The sequence below is a fragment of the Myxine glutinosa genome, chromosome 3 (genome assembly GCF_964187855.1).
Source record: "Myxine glutinosa chromosome 3, kmMyxGlut1.1, whole genome shotgun sequence".
In the NCBI taxonomy this organism is placed as follows: Eukaryota; Metazoa; Chordata; class Myxini; order Myxiniformes; family Myxinidae; genus Myxine; species Myxine glutinosa.
In genome coordinates, this window is record NC_136263.1 from 26,057,275 (window position 1) to 26,073,685 (window position 16,411).

At 47.1% G+C, this 16,411-nt stretch overlaps 1 protein-coding gene across 1 annotated transcript in view; it reads left to right on the top strand.

The window, feature by feature from the left end:
• The first annotated feature begins 10,772 nt into the window (after nucleotides 1–10,772).
• The window catches only part of LOC137424057 (G-protein coupled receptor 26), a 67,234-nt gene continuing 61,595 nt past the window's right edge, over nucleotides 10,773–16,411 (top strand). The window contains exons 1-2 of the mRNA XM_068111527.2: nucleotides 10,773–11,473; nucleotides 11,954–12,067. Coding sequence (XP_067967628.1) covers nucleotides 10,773–11,473; nucleotides 11,954–12,067 — 815 coding nt within the window. The remainder of the gene's footprint in view (nucleotides 11,474–11,953; nucleotides 12,068–16,411) is intronic.

A 16,411-nucleotide genomic window follows, 5' to 3' on the forward strand; every position in this document is an offset into this window, starting at 1 on the left:
TGACCATCCGGGTGTGAGATTTGATCGTGTCCGCCCGCATCACTGTTACAATATACAGTATATGTAAATATTGTACAGGAAGACTGTATGTTAATCCATTTTGAGTTCTCCAACCTTTAATTGAACAAAGAATGACTCAACATATCGGCAGCAACACGCAATATTACGTGCCTCTCCTCCTGACCTTTCTTGAGTGCAGTCAATAATTTGGAACCCCCGTTTATGAACTCGAACAAGGGTGTGGGCAAAGCCAGACACACCAAACAAAGCTATTCCCCGGAAACTCAAACTCGTAGCTTTCAACCATTGGTGCATTAAATCAAACTGTCTGGCAGCACATGCTGCTGGCTGATGTGTGTAAGTGTGAGATGGGGGAAAGGGGTGGGAACACTCTCTTACAAATCTCACTCACTCACTCTCTCACTCTCTCACTCTCTTACTATGTCTCTTACTGTGAGACAAATCTCACTCTCTTACTATGTCTCTCCGAAAAGATCGACTGGACAACCCTCCCATCTACTTTCTCAACAATCCTCTCCAAGAAGTTCTGTCGCTCAAGCTTTTGGGTCTCACTATCTGCCATGATCTTTCCTGGGAAAGACCGCATTTCCAAGCTGGCCTCCAAAGCCAGTCGCCGACTGGGCATCCTCCGTCGTGCGAAGTCCTTCCTCGGCACACCTGAGCTCCTCACCACATACAAGGCTTTCATCCGCAGCTCAATGGAATACTGTTCTCCCCTATGGGCTGGTGCTCCTGCCTCACACCTGGCTCGGCTTCACGCTGTTGAATCCAAAGCTTTCAAAATCATTGGAATCTCCCGCGATGAAGCTATCTCTGAGGGCCTTTCACTCACTCACCGCAGGCAGGTAGGTGGTCTTTCTGTCTTCTACCGACTCCTCTCCGGCCTTGCTCCCCCAGCTCTCTCTGTGCTCTGTCCCCCAAATATTCCTACAGGTCGCACAAGATCTGCCAGCAACCCTCTGATGGTTAAACTACCGAAATCTCGGCTCTCTGCTCACCTTCACTCTTTCATTCCTCTTTTCTCCCGCCTCTGGAACAAACTCCCACACTCCCTTCAATCCCTCTCCTCCCTCCAGGTCTTTAAAACAGCTGTTCACCACCATCTCTTATCTTCCCCCATCCAAAACCTTGATCTTTTCTACCCCAACTAATTCACCCCAGATCCACCTTGTTTGAAATTCCAACTTCTTTCCTGGAAATCCTGGCAGTCCATATGTTTATACCTCTCCCACCCCCCCCCCCCTTCACATGCCTCCCCCCCAAAGCCCTCTCCCTCCCACAGATCTCTCGATGTCTCCTTGTCTCTCGGTCCCTGCTCTCAAATGTTGTGTTTGTGTCCTTCCCCCTCTCTCCCCATCTTGTCTACCGCTCCCGATGTTATTTGTTTTATGTGTCTGTTTGTCTTTCTGTGTGATTAATGTTCGCTCTTTCACGAGCCTCGATCTTGTATACAAAAAAAAACAAAAAACAAAAAACACATACTTGAGGTGATCATTTGTAATGCAAACCAATTAAGTTAAATCACTGTAATACAAGGAAACATGATTTGTAATGGCCTGAACCAAAGGAACAAATGTGTTACTCCAAGAAAACCACAATAAAAGTTGCAAATTAGTGAATATATTAAATTAGTTTTCATCGGCTTGTTTCCTTGCTTGAAAGTCGATGAAAGGGTTCATCAAGGAAGCGCAACTTTCAACAGAACAGCATGTGAAGATCCAAACTCTGCATGAAGAAGGCCACAATATGACGAAAATAGCAGAAAAGATGAAGATCTCTTGCAATGGTGTGAGGTACACCTTGCAACGCCTGAAGGAAACTGGCTCGGTACAAGACAAGAAAAGTCCAGGAAGACCCAGAAGAACCTCCCCAAGGCAAGACGAGGACTTGAAGTTGTTCAGCTTTTGCGATAGTAGAAAATCAAATCAGCAGCTGACAAATGAAATGAGAGCAGGCCTTAATATTAAAATCTTGTCCAGCAATGTGCACAGAAGGCTGATTGCAGCAGGTCTCCATGGCAGACTTGCAGCAAAATATACTACTGATTAGACCACAGAATAAGGTGAAAAGACTCAAATTTGCAAGGTAACACCAGGATTGGGCAACTGAACAATGGAATCGGGTACTCTGGTCTGATGAATCAAAGTTTGAACTTTTTGATATGAGACGCCAATTCATACCCCGAATACCTAGAGAATGTTACAACACCTGATGTTGGCAATCTACTGTTAAACATGGGGGAGGGTCTTTGACTGTCTGAGGCTGTCTTAGCTTTTGGTGAAGCTTGTTGTTAAAATCAACTTGTTAAAATCAATGTGATCCTACCAAAAGAGAAGTACAAGCAGATACTGCAGCACCATGCTGCGGATTGATGGTATGGCCTAGAGATATGCACACCCACCTTTAAGCTGTCTAGCTTGGGTTTGAATCCTGGCCCAGCTGTAATCTGTCATTCTTTTGTCTCACAGGTAGGGCGATTCATCAATGTGTGTGCCGTCCCTCGGATGGACGTTAAACGGGCCTCCCGTCTGCCAACATTCGTTGGTGGACATTAAAGGTCCCACTGTGTCCTTCGCAAAGAGTAGGGGAGCTGTTGCTGGCACCATGGCCAAATTCCTGCCATAACCAACCGAGGGCATGCATCAGTGGCATCAGAAGAGGAATTGCATCAGAAGAGGAATTGCATCAGAAGAAGTAGCATCATGCAGTTCCTAGTGGAAATCGTTGAATTGGAAGAGCATTAATTTTCCAACAAGCTTATGAGGCAAAAAACTCTTGCAATATAGTAAAACAGCATTTGAAGAACAAGGTTACAGCTGGTGTGTTCCAAGTGCAAGAGCAAGAGGAAACTGTTTCACTATTGATTTCTGACACAGAGTAACATATTTTTCTGCCGTGGATCCTCTCGGGGTTCGGAGGTGCACCGTGGCCAGGGGGTCGGGGAGGAGCACGTAACACAAGTCGCACAATATCTGCCAGCAACCCTCTTCTGGTTAAACTGCCAAAATCAAGACTCTCTGCTCATCTTCACTCTTTCATTCCTCTTTTCTCCCACCTCTGGAACAAACTCCCCCACTCTCTTCAATCCCACGCCTCCCTTCAGGTCTTTAAAACAGCTGTTCACCACCATCTCTTATCTTCCCCCATCCAAAACCTCGATCTTTTCTACCCCCGGTAATTCACCCCAGATCCACTTTTTTGAAATACCAACTTCTTTCCTGGAAGTCCTTGCAGTGTCCATGTGTTTAACACTTCTCTCACCTCCCCACAAGCCCTCTCCCTCCCCCACATCTCCCGATGTCCCTGCTCTCAAATGTTGTGTTTGTGTGTGTGTGCTTCCTCCTCTCTCCCCATCTTGTCTACTGCTCCCCTTATTATATGTTTTATGTGTCTGTTTGATTTTTTGTGTGATTAATGTTCGCTCTTTCACGAGCCTCGATCTTGTATACCAAAAAAAAAAAAAAAAAAAAAAACCTTACGGAACTGTGGAATGAATGTACCACAGGATATTTCGCACAACATTCCTGGAAGAATGCTGTAGTCGTATACAAGAAGCACATGTAAAATAGTGATGACACTCAAGAAGCCAAAGGGCAGACATCCAAAGTATTGGCCGATTCAATAAAATGACACTCTTCTTGTTACAGTCACGTGAAAAAGTAAGTACACCCCATGTAAAGTTTTGACTTTTTCAACATATTTCAACATACAGCTATTTGATCTTCATTTCAACAATATTGAAAGATAAAGGTGATGTAATATAACAAATATCATGAAACATTTACATTTTGTAGTCCATTGTATCTATCTATAATTCCAGTAATCTCTGTGTGTGTGTGTGTCTGTGTGTGTGTGTGTGTGTGTGTGTTTGTCTGTGACCGCTGTTTCTCGACAACTACCGGTCCGATATACTTGAAACTTGCCAGGTATATTGCTGGGGACCCGAGGATGTGCCTTTTCAAGGTTTCATATTAATCGGAGAAGTAGTTACCGAGCTATGGCGATTTCTTTACCAAACTCCGCAAGCCGTTCGCTTTGGACCAAACCATTTCATGTAAATAGAGGGGGGGGGGGGGGTTCTGTGGTCATTGCGAATGGACCAAACCATTTCATGTAAATAGAGGGGGGGGGTTCTGTGGTCGTTACTGCCACGTGGTTTCAAAGTTTTTTTTTGTTGTTGTTGTTTGCACGCATGCTTTTTTGCACGCACGTACGGGCACCCACGTACGGGCACGTCCTAGTAATTTAAATAAACATAAATGCAAATTTCGCATGTGGAAAAATTAGGGTACACCCTTGGCTCTAATAGGTGGTATTGCCCCCTTTGGCAGAAACAACCTCAAGGAGGCGTTTCTTATAACTGTCTACCAGTCTCTGACATCGACTGGGAGAAATTTTTGCCCACTCCTCCATGCAGAATTATTTCAGCTGTGCGATGTTTGAGGGGTTTCTTGCATGCACAGCTCGTTTCAAATCCCCCCACAGCATCTCGATGGGATTTAGATCCGGGCTTTGACTTGGCTATTCCAGAACCCTCCATTTCTTTCTTTTCAGCCATTCCTTGGTGGATTTACTGGTATGTTTAGGGTCATTGTCATGTTGCAAGGTCCATCTTCGGTTGAGCTTCAACTTACTGGCAGATGGCCTCACATTATCCTCAAGCACCCTCTGGTACAATGAAGAATTCATAGTGGATTCTACGATGGTGAGCTGCCCAGGCCCTGATGCAGCAAAGCTGCCCCAAACCATAATATTTCCACCACCATGCTTTACAGTTGGTATCAGGTTCTTGTGGTCAAATGCTGTCTTTGATTTTCGCCAAACATATCTTCTGGTACTGTGGCCAAATAGCTCTACCTTTGACTCATCTGTCCAGAGCACATTGTTCCAGAAGTGCTGGTCTTTGCCTAGGTGTTCATTGGCAAACGTTAGTCTTGCCCTGATGTTCTTTCTGGACAGCAAAGGTTTCCTCCTGGCACACCTCCCATGTGGATCAAATTTGTGCAGCCTCTTTCTAATGGTAGACTCGTGCAGTTTGACATCAGCAGTGGCAAGAGCTACCTGTAGGTCCCGTGATGACATTCTGGGGTTCTTTGAGACTTCTTTCAGCATCTTGCGGTCTGCTCTCGGGCTGAACTTGCTGGGGCGCCCTGGCCTGAACATGTTGGCAGTTGTTTGGAATCTTCTCCACTTGTAGATGATCTTCCCGACAGTCAAATGATTGATTTCAAATTGTTTGGAGATCTTTTTAAATCCCTTCCCAGACACGTAGGCATCTATAACCTTCTTTCTGAAAGCCCCAGAGAGCTCTTTTGATCTAGGCATGGTGACGCCGCACACTTCAACAACAAAGAGCAAACCAAACTAAATGTCTGAGGTTTAAATAAGACAGGTTCCTCCAAGATCCTCTCTAACGATGTTCTAATCATTTGCACCTGAGCTGGTGCACCTGATTCTAATTTTAGGTATTTGAAGTAGTGATAAATGTCGGGGTGTACTTACTTTTTCCACATGTGAAATTTGCATTTATGTTTATTTAAATTATACAATGGAATACAAAATTTATTCGTTTCATGATATTTGTTGTATTATATCACCTTTATCTATCAATATTGTTGAAATGAAGATCAAATAGCTGTATGTTGAAATATGTTGAAAAAGTCAAAACTTTACATGGGGTGTACTTACTTTTTCACGTGACTGTATGTACTTGTTCTTACATCTTCTTATTTGCATGAAGCAAATGTATATGGTTATGTATGTGTGTATGTATGTATGTTGTATATGTGTGACAAAAACGTTTTCTTCTTCTTCATATATATATATTAGATACTGTTGGAATATACCGTTCGACCCTTTAGACTACTGAGACCCCTTAGACCTTTGAAGACCCTTTAAGTCCCCCAAGAACCAAAATACCCCGATGATCCAAAAGTCCCAGAAGATCCAAAATACCCTGAAGTCCCACAATACCTCGATGACCAAAAATACCCCAAAGACCCTTCAAGACCCAGATGAGCCAAAAGACCCTGAAGACCCAAAATACCCCAAAGACCCAGATGACCAAAAATACCCTGAAGACCTAAAATATCCTGAAGACCATTAAGACCCTTAATACCCCCAAAGACACTTTAGACCCATTAGACCGGCTTGGACCCTTGACCATTGAGAGCTTTAGACTACTTGGACCTTTTTTGATTACAAATATACAGTATCACCAATATCACAAATACATTTGTACAAAAAATGTTTGTATTATGATTGGTGTAAATCATGACAACACAGCAATTCCAGTTTAATCAGGTCATTATCCTCAGTTAAAACAAGCCTGTGCCTCTAGCAACGTGTGGTTAGGGGAGTGTAGTGAGCCGATCCACGCTCGTTGTATTAATTGTGCAAACTTTACATGTTTGCCATGTTCACAATGTCGAAACAACATGCATTTTAAGGCCATTTTCCCTGCTAGAGCGGGGGTTAGCCTTGCGGTCCCCATGACAATCTTCTCCATTTTGCCCTATTTTCTGCATCTCCCGTTGTTAACCCCCTTGCCCGCATTTCTTCTTCCACCATCTTTAGCCAAGTCTTTCTCGGTCTTCCCCGTCCTCTACTTCCTTCTACATTCATTACCATCACTCTTCTCAACCAGTCACTTTCATCCTTCCTCAACACATGACCAAACCATCTCAACCTGTTCCTCTTCACAGCATCAATCACAGGCTCTATTCACATCATCTTTCGCAATTCATCATTTGTCTTCCTCTCTCTCAACGATACTCCACACATCCACCTAACCATTCGCATTTCCACCCTTTCCAGCCTTCGTTGCTGCTCTCCGTTCATTACCCATGTCTCGCTCCCATAAATCATAACACTTCTCACACATGCAGCATACACTTTTCCCTTCAGCTTCAATGACACTCCCCTCCTCATCAGCATGCCACTCAGTTCCCGAAACTTCTTCCATGCACATCTCACTCGAGCAACCGTTGCCGAGTCTGATCCACCTTCTCCATTCAGCATGTCTCTGAGGTAGCAAAATGTTTTCACACCTTCCAGCTTCACGCCGTCTCCAAGATCCAACTCAACATTTCCTCCGTCTGCAGCTCCCTCTGTGCACACCTTACATTTGAATGTAGCTGCCACACTGGTTAATGACCCTCTCAGACCACTACATTTTTGATGAACCCACTCAACGCATATTGTACATTGAATGAAGTTCACTCCGACACCCTTCCTGCACACAGCACAGGGCCACTTCCCAGTTCTTTCCACCTCACCACATGCTTTACCACTTGCCATCACCTTCGTCTTTCCGATATTCACCTTCAGACCTTTTGTCTCCAGACATTCCTTCCACTTGTTCATCTTTTCCTTCAGTCCATCCATACTTTCCGCAATCAACACCAGATCATCTGCATACAACAACTCCCACGGTAAACCCTCCTTTACCTTCTGGGCCAGCACCTCCATCACAGCTACAAATAGTAGTGGACGTAGTACCGACCCCTGATGCACTCCCACCTTCACCTCCAACTCACCACTGTTCCCGTCCTTCGTCCTTACAGCTGTGCACGCTCTTTTGTACATTGCCATCACTACTCTGATCAACCATTCCTCCACTCCTAACTTCCTCAATGCCCATGTCAATACTTTGCGTGGAACCCTATCAAATGCTTTCTCCAGATCAACAAACCCAAGAAACAACTTCTTCCTCTTCTCCATGTACTTCTTCTGCAACTGTCTTCCAATAAAAAGTGTGTCTGTCGTTCCTCTTCCTGGCATAAATCCAAACTGCATTTCGTTGATCTTCACTTTCTTCCTTATCCTCCTCTCCAACACCCTTTCCAATACCTTCATTCCATGCTCCAATAACGTTATTACTCGATACGAGCCACAGTCCAGTGGGTCACCTTTCCCCTTGTATAGAGGGACGAGGGTACTCAGTTCCCAAGCCACTGGAATGCGGCCTTCTTTCACCACCAGATTACAGATCTCTGTCATTCTCTTCACACCCCAACTTCCTGCTGCCTTCAACATATCTCCCACAACTCCCGTCGGCCCTCCCGCTTTTCTACTCTTCATTGCTTTCATCGCTTCCTCAACTTCCTTCTCAGTTATCTTCTCTGCCGGTCCTAAAACTGGGTTACTCTCTATGTTGCCATCCCATTCATTCTCTGCATTCAACAGCATTTCCATATATCTCTTCCATCTTCCTTTAAGTCCATCTGGGTCGACAACGATTTGTCCCACTTCATCCTTCAAGCAACTCACCCCCATCACATCACACCTCTCTTTCGCTATCTGCTTTGCAATCCTGAATACCGCTCTCTGACCCTCTTCCGAATCCAAGCGTTCTCCGAACATTTTCCTGCAAATAATTCCTACAAATAAATTCAAATTTCCTACAAATAAATCGAAAGAACAAAAATAATTGCACTTGTAAAGCATTTAAGCGGTGGTGGCTTGTGTGTGCATCCTGTGGCTGCTTGGCTGCATCATTTTCTGGGAGCACGTCTGCTCATGATATTTCTGCATGCATGATTCATTTCTGCATGCATCATGGCTCATGCATGATTTCATGGTCATGGTTGTCTGCTGATGCATTTTCCCCATTACAAGTCCGTTGGTACTCATTTAGCTGGCCTCAGAAGGATTGACAGACTGAGTCAACCCACATGGTCTTAATTATATGGCATGACACGGGCTCCAACTCAGGACCCTAAGATCTCAAGCCAGCCACCTTAACCATTAAGCCAATAGCAGGGGGAACATAAGCCAATAGCCGACTTGCATTTAACTTATTTTAATACTTTTACGAGTTAACTCTGCTTGTTTATATATAAAGTAAATGTCCTTTATCACTGTTTATATGCACGTATTTGTCATGTTCACTTGTGTGTCAAGTTCACATGTTTGTTTATTATGCTCACATGTTTGTCAAGTTCAAATGTTTCGGTCATTTTCACTTTTTTGTCTGGTTCACATGTTTGTTTGTCATGTTCACATGTTTGCTTGTCATATTCACATGTTTGTCATGTTCACATGTTTGTCTTCTTTTTCTTTCTTTTTTGTATACAAGATCGATGCTCGTGAAAGAGCTAACACCAATCACAAAAAAACGGACAGACAAAACATACAATAAAGGGAGCGGGAGACAAGATGGGGAGAGAGAGGGAAGCACACAAGTACAACAGCAGAGAACAGGGACATCGGGAGATCTGTGGGAGGGAGAGGGTTTGGGGGGAGAAGGCATGGGAAGGCGGGGGGGGGGAGTATAAAACACATGGACACTGCTAGGACTTCCAGGAAAGAAGTCTGAATTTCAAAAAATTGGATCTGGGGTGAATTAACGGGGGTAGAAAAGATCAAGGTTTTGGTTGGGGGAAGATATGAGATGGTGGTGAACAGCTGTTTTGAATCCTTGTCATGTTCACATCTTTGTTTGTCATTTTCACATGTTTGTTTGTCATGTTCATATTTTTCTCATGTTCACATGTTCGTTTGTCATGTTCACACATTTGCTTGTGATCATTAAATGTTTGTTTGTCATGTTCACATATTTGTCATGTTCACATGTTAGTTTGTCATGTTCACATGTTAGTTTGTCATGTTCACATGCTTTTTATGTTCACATATTTGTCATGATTGCATGTTTGGTTGTCATGTTCACATGCTTTTTATGTTCACATGTTTGTCATGTTCACACATTTGCTTGTGATCATTAAATGTTTGTTTGTCATGTTCACATGTTTGCCATGTTCACATCTTTGTCATGTTTACATCTTTATGGTCACATGTTTGTCTTGTTCACATGTCTGCTTGTCATGTTCAAATGTTTGCTTGTCCTTTTCACATGTTTGTCATGTTCACATGTTTGTTTCTCATGTTCATATTTTCGTCATGTTCACATGTTCGTTTGTCATGTTCACACATTTGCTTGTGCTCATTAAATGTTTGTTTGTCATGTTCACATGCTTGTTTATGTTCACATTTATGTAATGATCGCATGTTTGTTTGTAATGTTCACATTTTTGTCACGTTCACATGTTCATTTGTCATGTTCACATGCTTTTTATGTTCACATGTTTGTCATGATCGCATGTTTGCTTGTCATGTTCAGATTTTTGTCATGTTCACATTGCATCGTGTTGACCTGGTGCATGAGTTTTCTTACTTTTTGAGTTTTCCCTCTCCAGCCCCTTCTCCTCCCCTCTACACGAGTCGGGCATGGTTTGGGATGGCGGGTTTCCCACGCCACCACGACTCCCTCGGGACCCTCCGCGAGTTTTTCCTGCTCTGCCCTTCACGTCCCACCGTTCGCTCCGGCCCTCTGGGCGGGTCCGCGTGTGGACCTTTCACCAAGGCACCACGATCCCTCCTGCTGCGCCTTAGCTACCTTTTGAGTATATTTCAACAACGGAATGACGTTGCCCGCACGTTTGAGTGAAAATGTCCTCTCTGTGACCCTTTCCCTTGTGGCCGTGGCCGTCACATAGAAAATACAGCCAGTCTCGTCGGCATGTCGAGCGGACGAGTCCTTATCGCGCTTCATTCTGCGTGCGGACCTTTTATTCCTTTTTCCCAATAAGACCCGATTTGGTGCCAGGACGGGAGTGGGGGCAGTAAGCCCTTCTCGCAAGGACGCGTGGGCGGCCCCTCAACAAACGAGCGGCACTTTGCGCGCTCAGAAGCCCCGGGCCGTGACCCGGGCACGATGTGACCTCGGACCTCGGACGTCGATCGGGCCGACCATGGACGTTTGGCAGATGCTCGCGGCGCTGTCCGTGGTCCTGCTGCTGAGCGTGTCTCTCGTGGCGAACCTGCTCGTGCTGCTGTGTTACGGCGCGAGCGCCGACCTGCGCAAACAGGTGTCCGGGGTGTTCGTGCTCAATCTCACCTGTTGCAACCTGCTGCTCACGCTCCTGAACATGCCGCTCACCGTCGTGGGCGCGCTTCGGAACGACGGCTCCAGACCTTACGGGGAAGGGCTGTGCCGAGCGGCGGCGTTTCTGGACTCGTTCCTCACCACGAACGCCATGCTCAGCACCGTGGGTCTCGGTCTGGACCGGTGGGTCGCCGTCCTCTTCCCGCTGAGCTACGACTCGAAGATGCGGCGCCGGGACGCGGCGGTCATGATCTCGTACGCCTGGCTCCACTCGCTCGCGTTCCCCTCCGCCTCGCTCGCCCTGTCCTGGCTCGGGTACGAGCCCGTGTACGCCTCGTGCACCCTGTCCCCGCACGCCGCGCCCCCGGGGGAAGAACGCGCGACCACCGCCAACTCGTCGTCCTTCGTGGCTTTTACGCTTGTATTTCACGGACTCACTTTTTTCCTCGCTCTCGTCGTCCTGTGCTTGACCTACCTGAAGGTGCTCAAGGTGGCGCGGTTTCACTGCAAGAGGATAGACATCATCACCATGCACACCCTCATCCTGCTCGTGGACATCCATCCCAGGTACTCCTTTCCGGCTGCCCGTTTCCACGTGGAAACATTCCTGGATGTGAACGCTCCCCTGTTTTGGTGGAAACGATCCAATCACGGATCCACGTGTAATCATTGCTAAATTCCCTTTGACTAGTAGAGTGCGGTATTTGTCGGTGTTATCAGGTCGTAACCATGATTAATGACCGAACCTCGGAGCTTTTCCTACTGGATAATGAATGTAGAAATCCAGGAGACCCCGGTGGAGGGGGCTCGGCGCCTCGTCCCCCCCGTACCCCCCCAAGCCTCTCGTGGGAAAGGAAAAGCACTCTGATCTCACATAGTCGGGAATAACTGGCTTTGCTAAGGGCAGGGGATTATGTCGATAATGGCAGGAAAAATGTTCTGTGTACTCGGCAAGTTGCGTTAACATTTGTATTCCAATTGGAAGTCCGATTTCCATGATTCCGATGGTCCCGCGGCTGAGCGCAGTTCCATGGTGTACGTGAGCAGTGTCAAGGAGCGATGTCTGGAGGAGCAGAGACAACGTAAGCAGCGAGCACCGCGACGTGTCTGCACGTTCATCGGGACATTCGCGCTCTGCTTCGGACCCCATGTACTCACCAGGTCAGGATCCCCCCTCCCTACCCCCTCTCGACCCCCTGGGGGACTCTTCGACTCGCTCGCTCACACACATTCCTCTCTCTGGCTAGCCGGGTCTGGAAAGCGTTCTGCTTTCCATTTTTATCCTTTTCCCACCCGCCCTCGTCTCCTCCATCTACTCGGGCGCTTCATGAACTTCTCTTATCAATTGCCCGTCATCTAAGTGACCGTTTGCTCCGCTTGTCACGTGGTTTCACTAACTCCCGTGCTCTTCGTAAGTCTTCAAAAGTTTATTCCTCTTCACGAATCACCGCACGCTAAGCATGGAATGATAAAGAACTTGAGGGTTCATAGAACACCTTACCCCGCGCAGACTTGAGAAACAAGGGCATGGACGTGGTCTGCGAGCGGCAAATTTGATTGGTTGTGATAACGTAAAATGCCGTAATATTTTCAACAAGTACTGCGAAACGGAAGGGTTTAGAAAATGTCAAAAATGCAGTTTTGTATTCTAGTGTTTAAGTATTTAATTAAATTGAAAGAAAATGATGATTTAAAAAGTTATAGTAATTTTTTTTTTTTTAGAAGTTTACCGCCATCATGCAGCGTCTTTTACACCACCTTATTTAGCATGTTATATATGAGTTATTTGTGCCTGTTGTTTGTGTCCGTTATGATGTCCTCAAAAACAGCAAGTTTCCTGCTTGGAATGATTTGCAATTTTGTTGGATTACCACACAGAAAGAGTTTTTTTTTTTAAATCTCACTCTGTGCATGCACAATCGGGACAAATTCAGAGACAAAGTACTGCTAAACTACAGGGTCGTTTTCCTACTGATAATAATCAAACAATCTGGCAGTGGCATGAGAATTACCTCAAGACTAACCCAAACCCAGAGCCCCCCCCCCCCCTCCTCCTTTTTACAATCCCCTCACAATTCCCCACCAACCATCACCAAGTTAACAATACCCAAGGATGCATCCCACTCCCCCAACCCCTCAGAATGCCCCATCAACCATCACCCTAGCTAACAATACCCACGATCACCCCAACCCCCTCCCCTATCCCCTCATAATTCCCCATCAACCATCGCCGAGCTAACAATACCCATGACCACCCCAACCCCCCCCCCTCCTCCCCCATCCCCTCACAATCCCCCATCAACCGTCACCGAGCTAACAATACCCATGACCACCCCCATCCCCCATCCCTTCACAATGCCCCATCAACCATCACCCTAGCTAACAATACCCATAACCACCCCAACCCCCTCCCCTATCCCCTCATAATTCCCCATCAACCATCGGCCGAGCTAACAATACCCATGACCACCCCAACCCCCCCCCCTCCTCCCACATCCCCTCGCAATCCCCCATCAACCGTCACCGAGCTAACAATACCCATGATCACCCCAACCCCCCTCCCCTATCCCCTCACATAATTCCCCATCAACCATCGCCGAGCTAACAATACCCATGACCACCCCAACCCCCCCCCCCCTCCCCCATCCCCTCACAATGCCCCATCAACCGTCACCGAGCTAACAATAACCATGACCACCCCCATCAACCATCACCCTAGCTAACAATACTCATGACGACCCCCCTCCCCCATCCTCTCACAAAGCCCCATCAACCGTCACCCTAGCTAACAATACCCATGACCACCCCCCTTCCCCACCCCCTCAAAAAACCCCATCAACCGTCACCCTAGCTAACAATACCCACGACCACCCCACCCCCCACCCCCTCCCCCATTCCCTCACAATTCCCCATCAACCATCACCGAGCTAACAATATCCACGACCACCCAATCCCCCCCTCTCCCATTCCCTCATAATCCCCCATCAACCGTCACCCTAGCTAACAATAACCATGACCACCACCCCCCACCCTTTCCACCGTCCTCTCACATTCCCCATCAACCATCACCCTCGCTAACAATACCCGTGACCACCCTACACCCCTCACTCCACTCCATCTCACAATCCCCCATCAACCATCACCCCCGCCAACAATACCCACGACCACCACCCCCCACCCTTTCCACCGTGTCTCTTCACAATTCCCCATCAACCATCACCCTAGCTAACAATACTTATGACAATTCCAACCACCCCCACCCCCCTCATCATCCCCAATCAGTATCGGAATCCGAGGTCGCAATGTTTCTCTGCTGGCAGGATCACGGTGAGTTCACAATTATTATTTTTTATTATTATTTTTTTTGTATAAAGGATCGAGGCTCGTGAAAGAGCTAACATTTATCACACAAAAAATCAAACAGACACAAAAAACATATTGTTACGGACACGACTTATTAAGATGTTATGCTGGGCCGAGCAGAATGGCCGCCGTGTTCGCACAAGTTACCCGATTATACTCGAACGTTGGCCGAATCGCGCTACGCTAGATCAATGAAGGAAAGGACACAACGGCTGGGTTAAATGACACGACACCAGGGGTACAGTTCTCAAGACCTCCGGAGGAGGATATAATATGGGATATGCAGAACGTTTAGATTACACGGAACAAGAGGTACAGCACAGAAAGGTGGGCACTTATACACGGTCTTATCTTATTCCTGACAGACCACAGACAAACGGGACAAGACTGACTCACACAGGGATTGATGGCAAGGAGGGGCAGGTAGTCGATGGCTCAAGGTGCACCTTGGCTCAGGGGCAGAATCGACTCGGTCCGGTCCAAAGATGCGGGTAGGTATCGTCGCGCTGGAGGTGGCGTCCGTTCTCCTTCGTAGCTGAGGCGCATCTGACGTCACCTCCGTCTTCCTGCCCATATCCAGCGGGGAGTGACACGCCCTCGGCTCGTTAGCTCCGCCCCAGATGGAATCGGTCCGCCGCTTCTTATTGGGTGCGGGGGGTTACCGGGCTCCGCCCTTGACGAGGAGCTGACAGTCAGCCCCTGAGTGGTAACCCCGTCGGAGCACATGGTCAATGGCGGCTAACCAAGCCGGAGTGAGGACGCGCACTCCCCGCGCCGCTGTTGTTGTTGTTGGTGTTGTTGTTTCATGGGGAAGAGATGCGGGGAGGTATTGGGAGGTCCTAAACTTACTACTGGTACCATACAATCACATTCTGGTGCAACGAAGAGTCAGAATTAATGGAAACGAGTCCTTAACTGACATAGACTAAGAATAACTAGCAAGATGTCCTATAGTTGTCTACGTGAGATGCGGTGAACCTGGGCACGACATTTAATGGGGGGAAAAGGGGAAGGTCGGGGCTACAGTGTTGTTTACAGACAATGGGACTAGGGAATGGGGGATTGGGGATAGTTGGGGAGTATTGGGGAAATAGGGGAATATTTACAAGCGGATATGGATGGAGGCCAAATCCCATATCCGCAACAATATAATAAGGGTAGCGGTAGACAAGATGGGGAGAGAAGGGGAAGCACAAACACAACATTTGAGAGCAGGGACATCGGGAGATATGTGGGAGGGAGAGGGCTTGGGGGGAGGAGGCGTGGGAAGGGGGAGGGTGGGAGAAGTACAAAACACAAAGACTTCCACGAAAGAAGTTGGTATTTCAAAAAAGTGGATCTGGGGTGAAATTAGTGGGGATAGAAAAGATCAAGGTTTTGGTTGGGGGAAGATAAGAGATGGTGGTGAGCAGCTGTTTTAAAGACCTGGAGGGAGGAGTGAGATTGAAGAGAGTGAGGGAGTTTGTTCCAGAGGCGGGAGAAAAGAGGAATGAAGGAGTGAAAGTGAGCAGAGAATCTTGATTTTGGCAGTTTAACCATAAGAGGGTCGCAGGCAGATCTTGTGCGACCTGTAGGAATATTTGGGGGACAGAACCCAGAGAGAGCTGGGGGAGCAAGGCCGGAGAGGAGTCTGTAGAAGACAGAAAGACCACCAACCTGCCTGTGGTGAGTAAGTGAAAGGCCCTCGGAGTTAGCTTCATCGTGGGAGATTCCAATGATTCTGAATGCTTTGGTTTCAACAGCGTGAAGCCGAGCTAGGTGTGAAGCAGGAGCACCAGCCCAGAGAGGAGAACAGTATTCCATTGAGCTGCGGATGAAAGCCTTGTATGTGGTGAGGAGCTCATGTGTGCCAAGGAAGGACTTCACACGACGGAGGATGCCCAGTCGGCGACTGGCTTTGGAGGCCAGATTGGAAATGTGGTTTTCCCAGGAAAGATCATGGCAGATAGTGAGACCCAAAAGCTTGAGTGACAGAACTTCTTGGAGAGGATTGTTCAGAAAGTAGATGGGAGGGTTGTCCAGTCAGTCTTTTCAGAGAGACATAGTAAGAGTGTGAGATTTGTCAGGATTGAAAGACATGTTCCACTTGTTTGACAAGTCTGTGATTTTGTCCAGGTCTGCAGAGAGTGCGGAGGCTGCAGA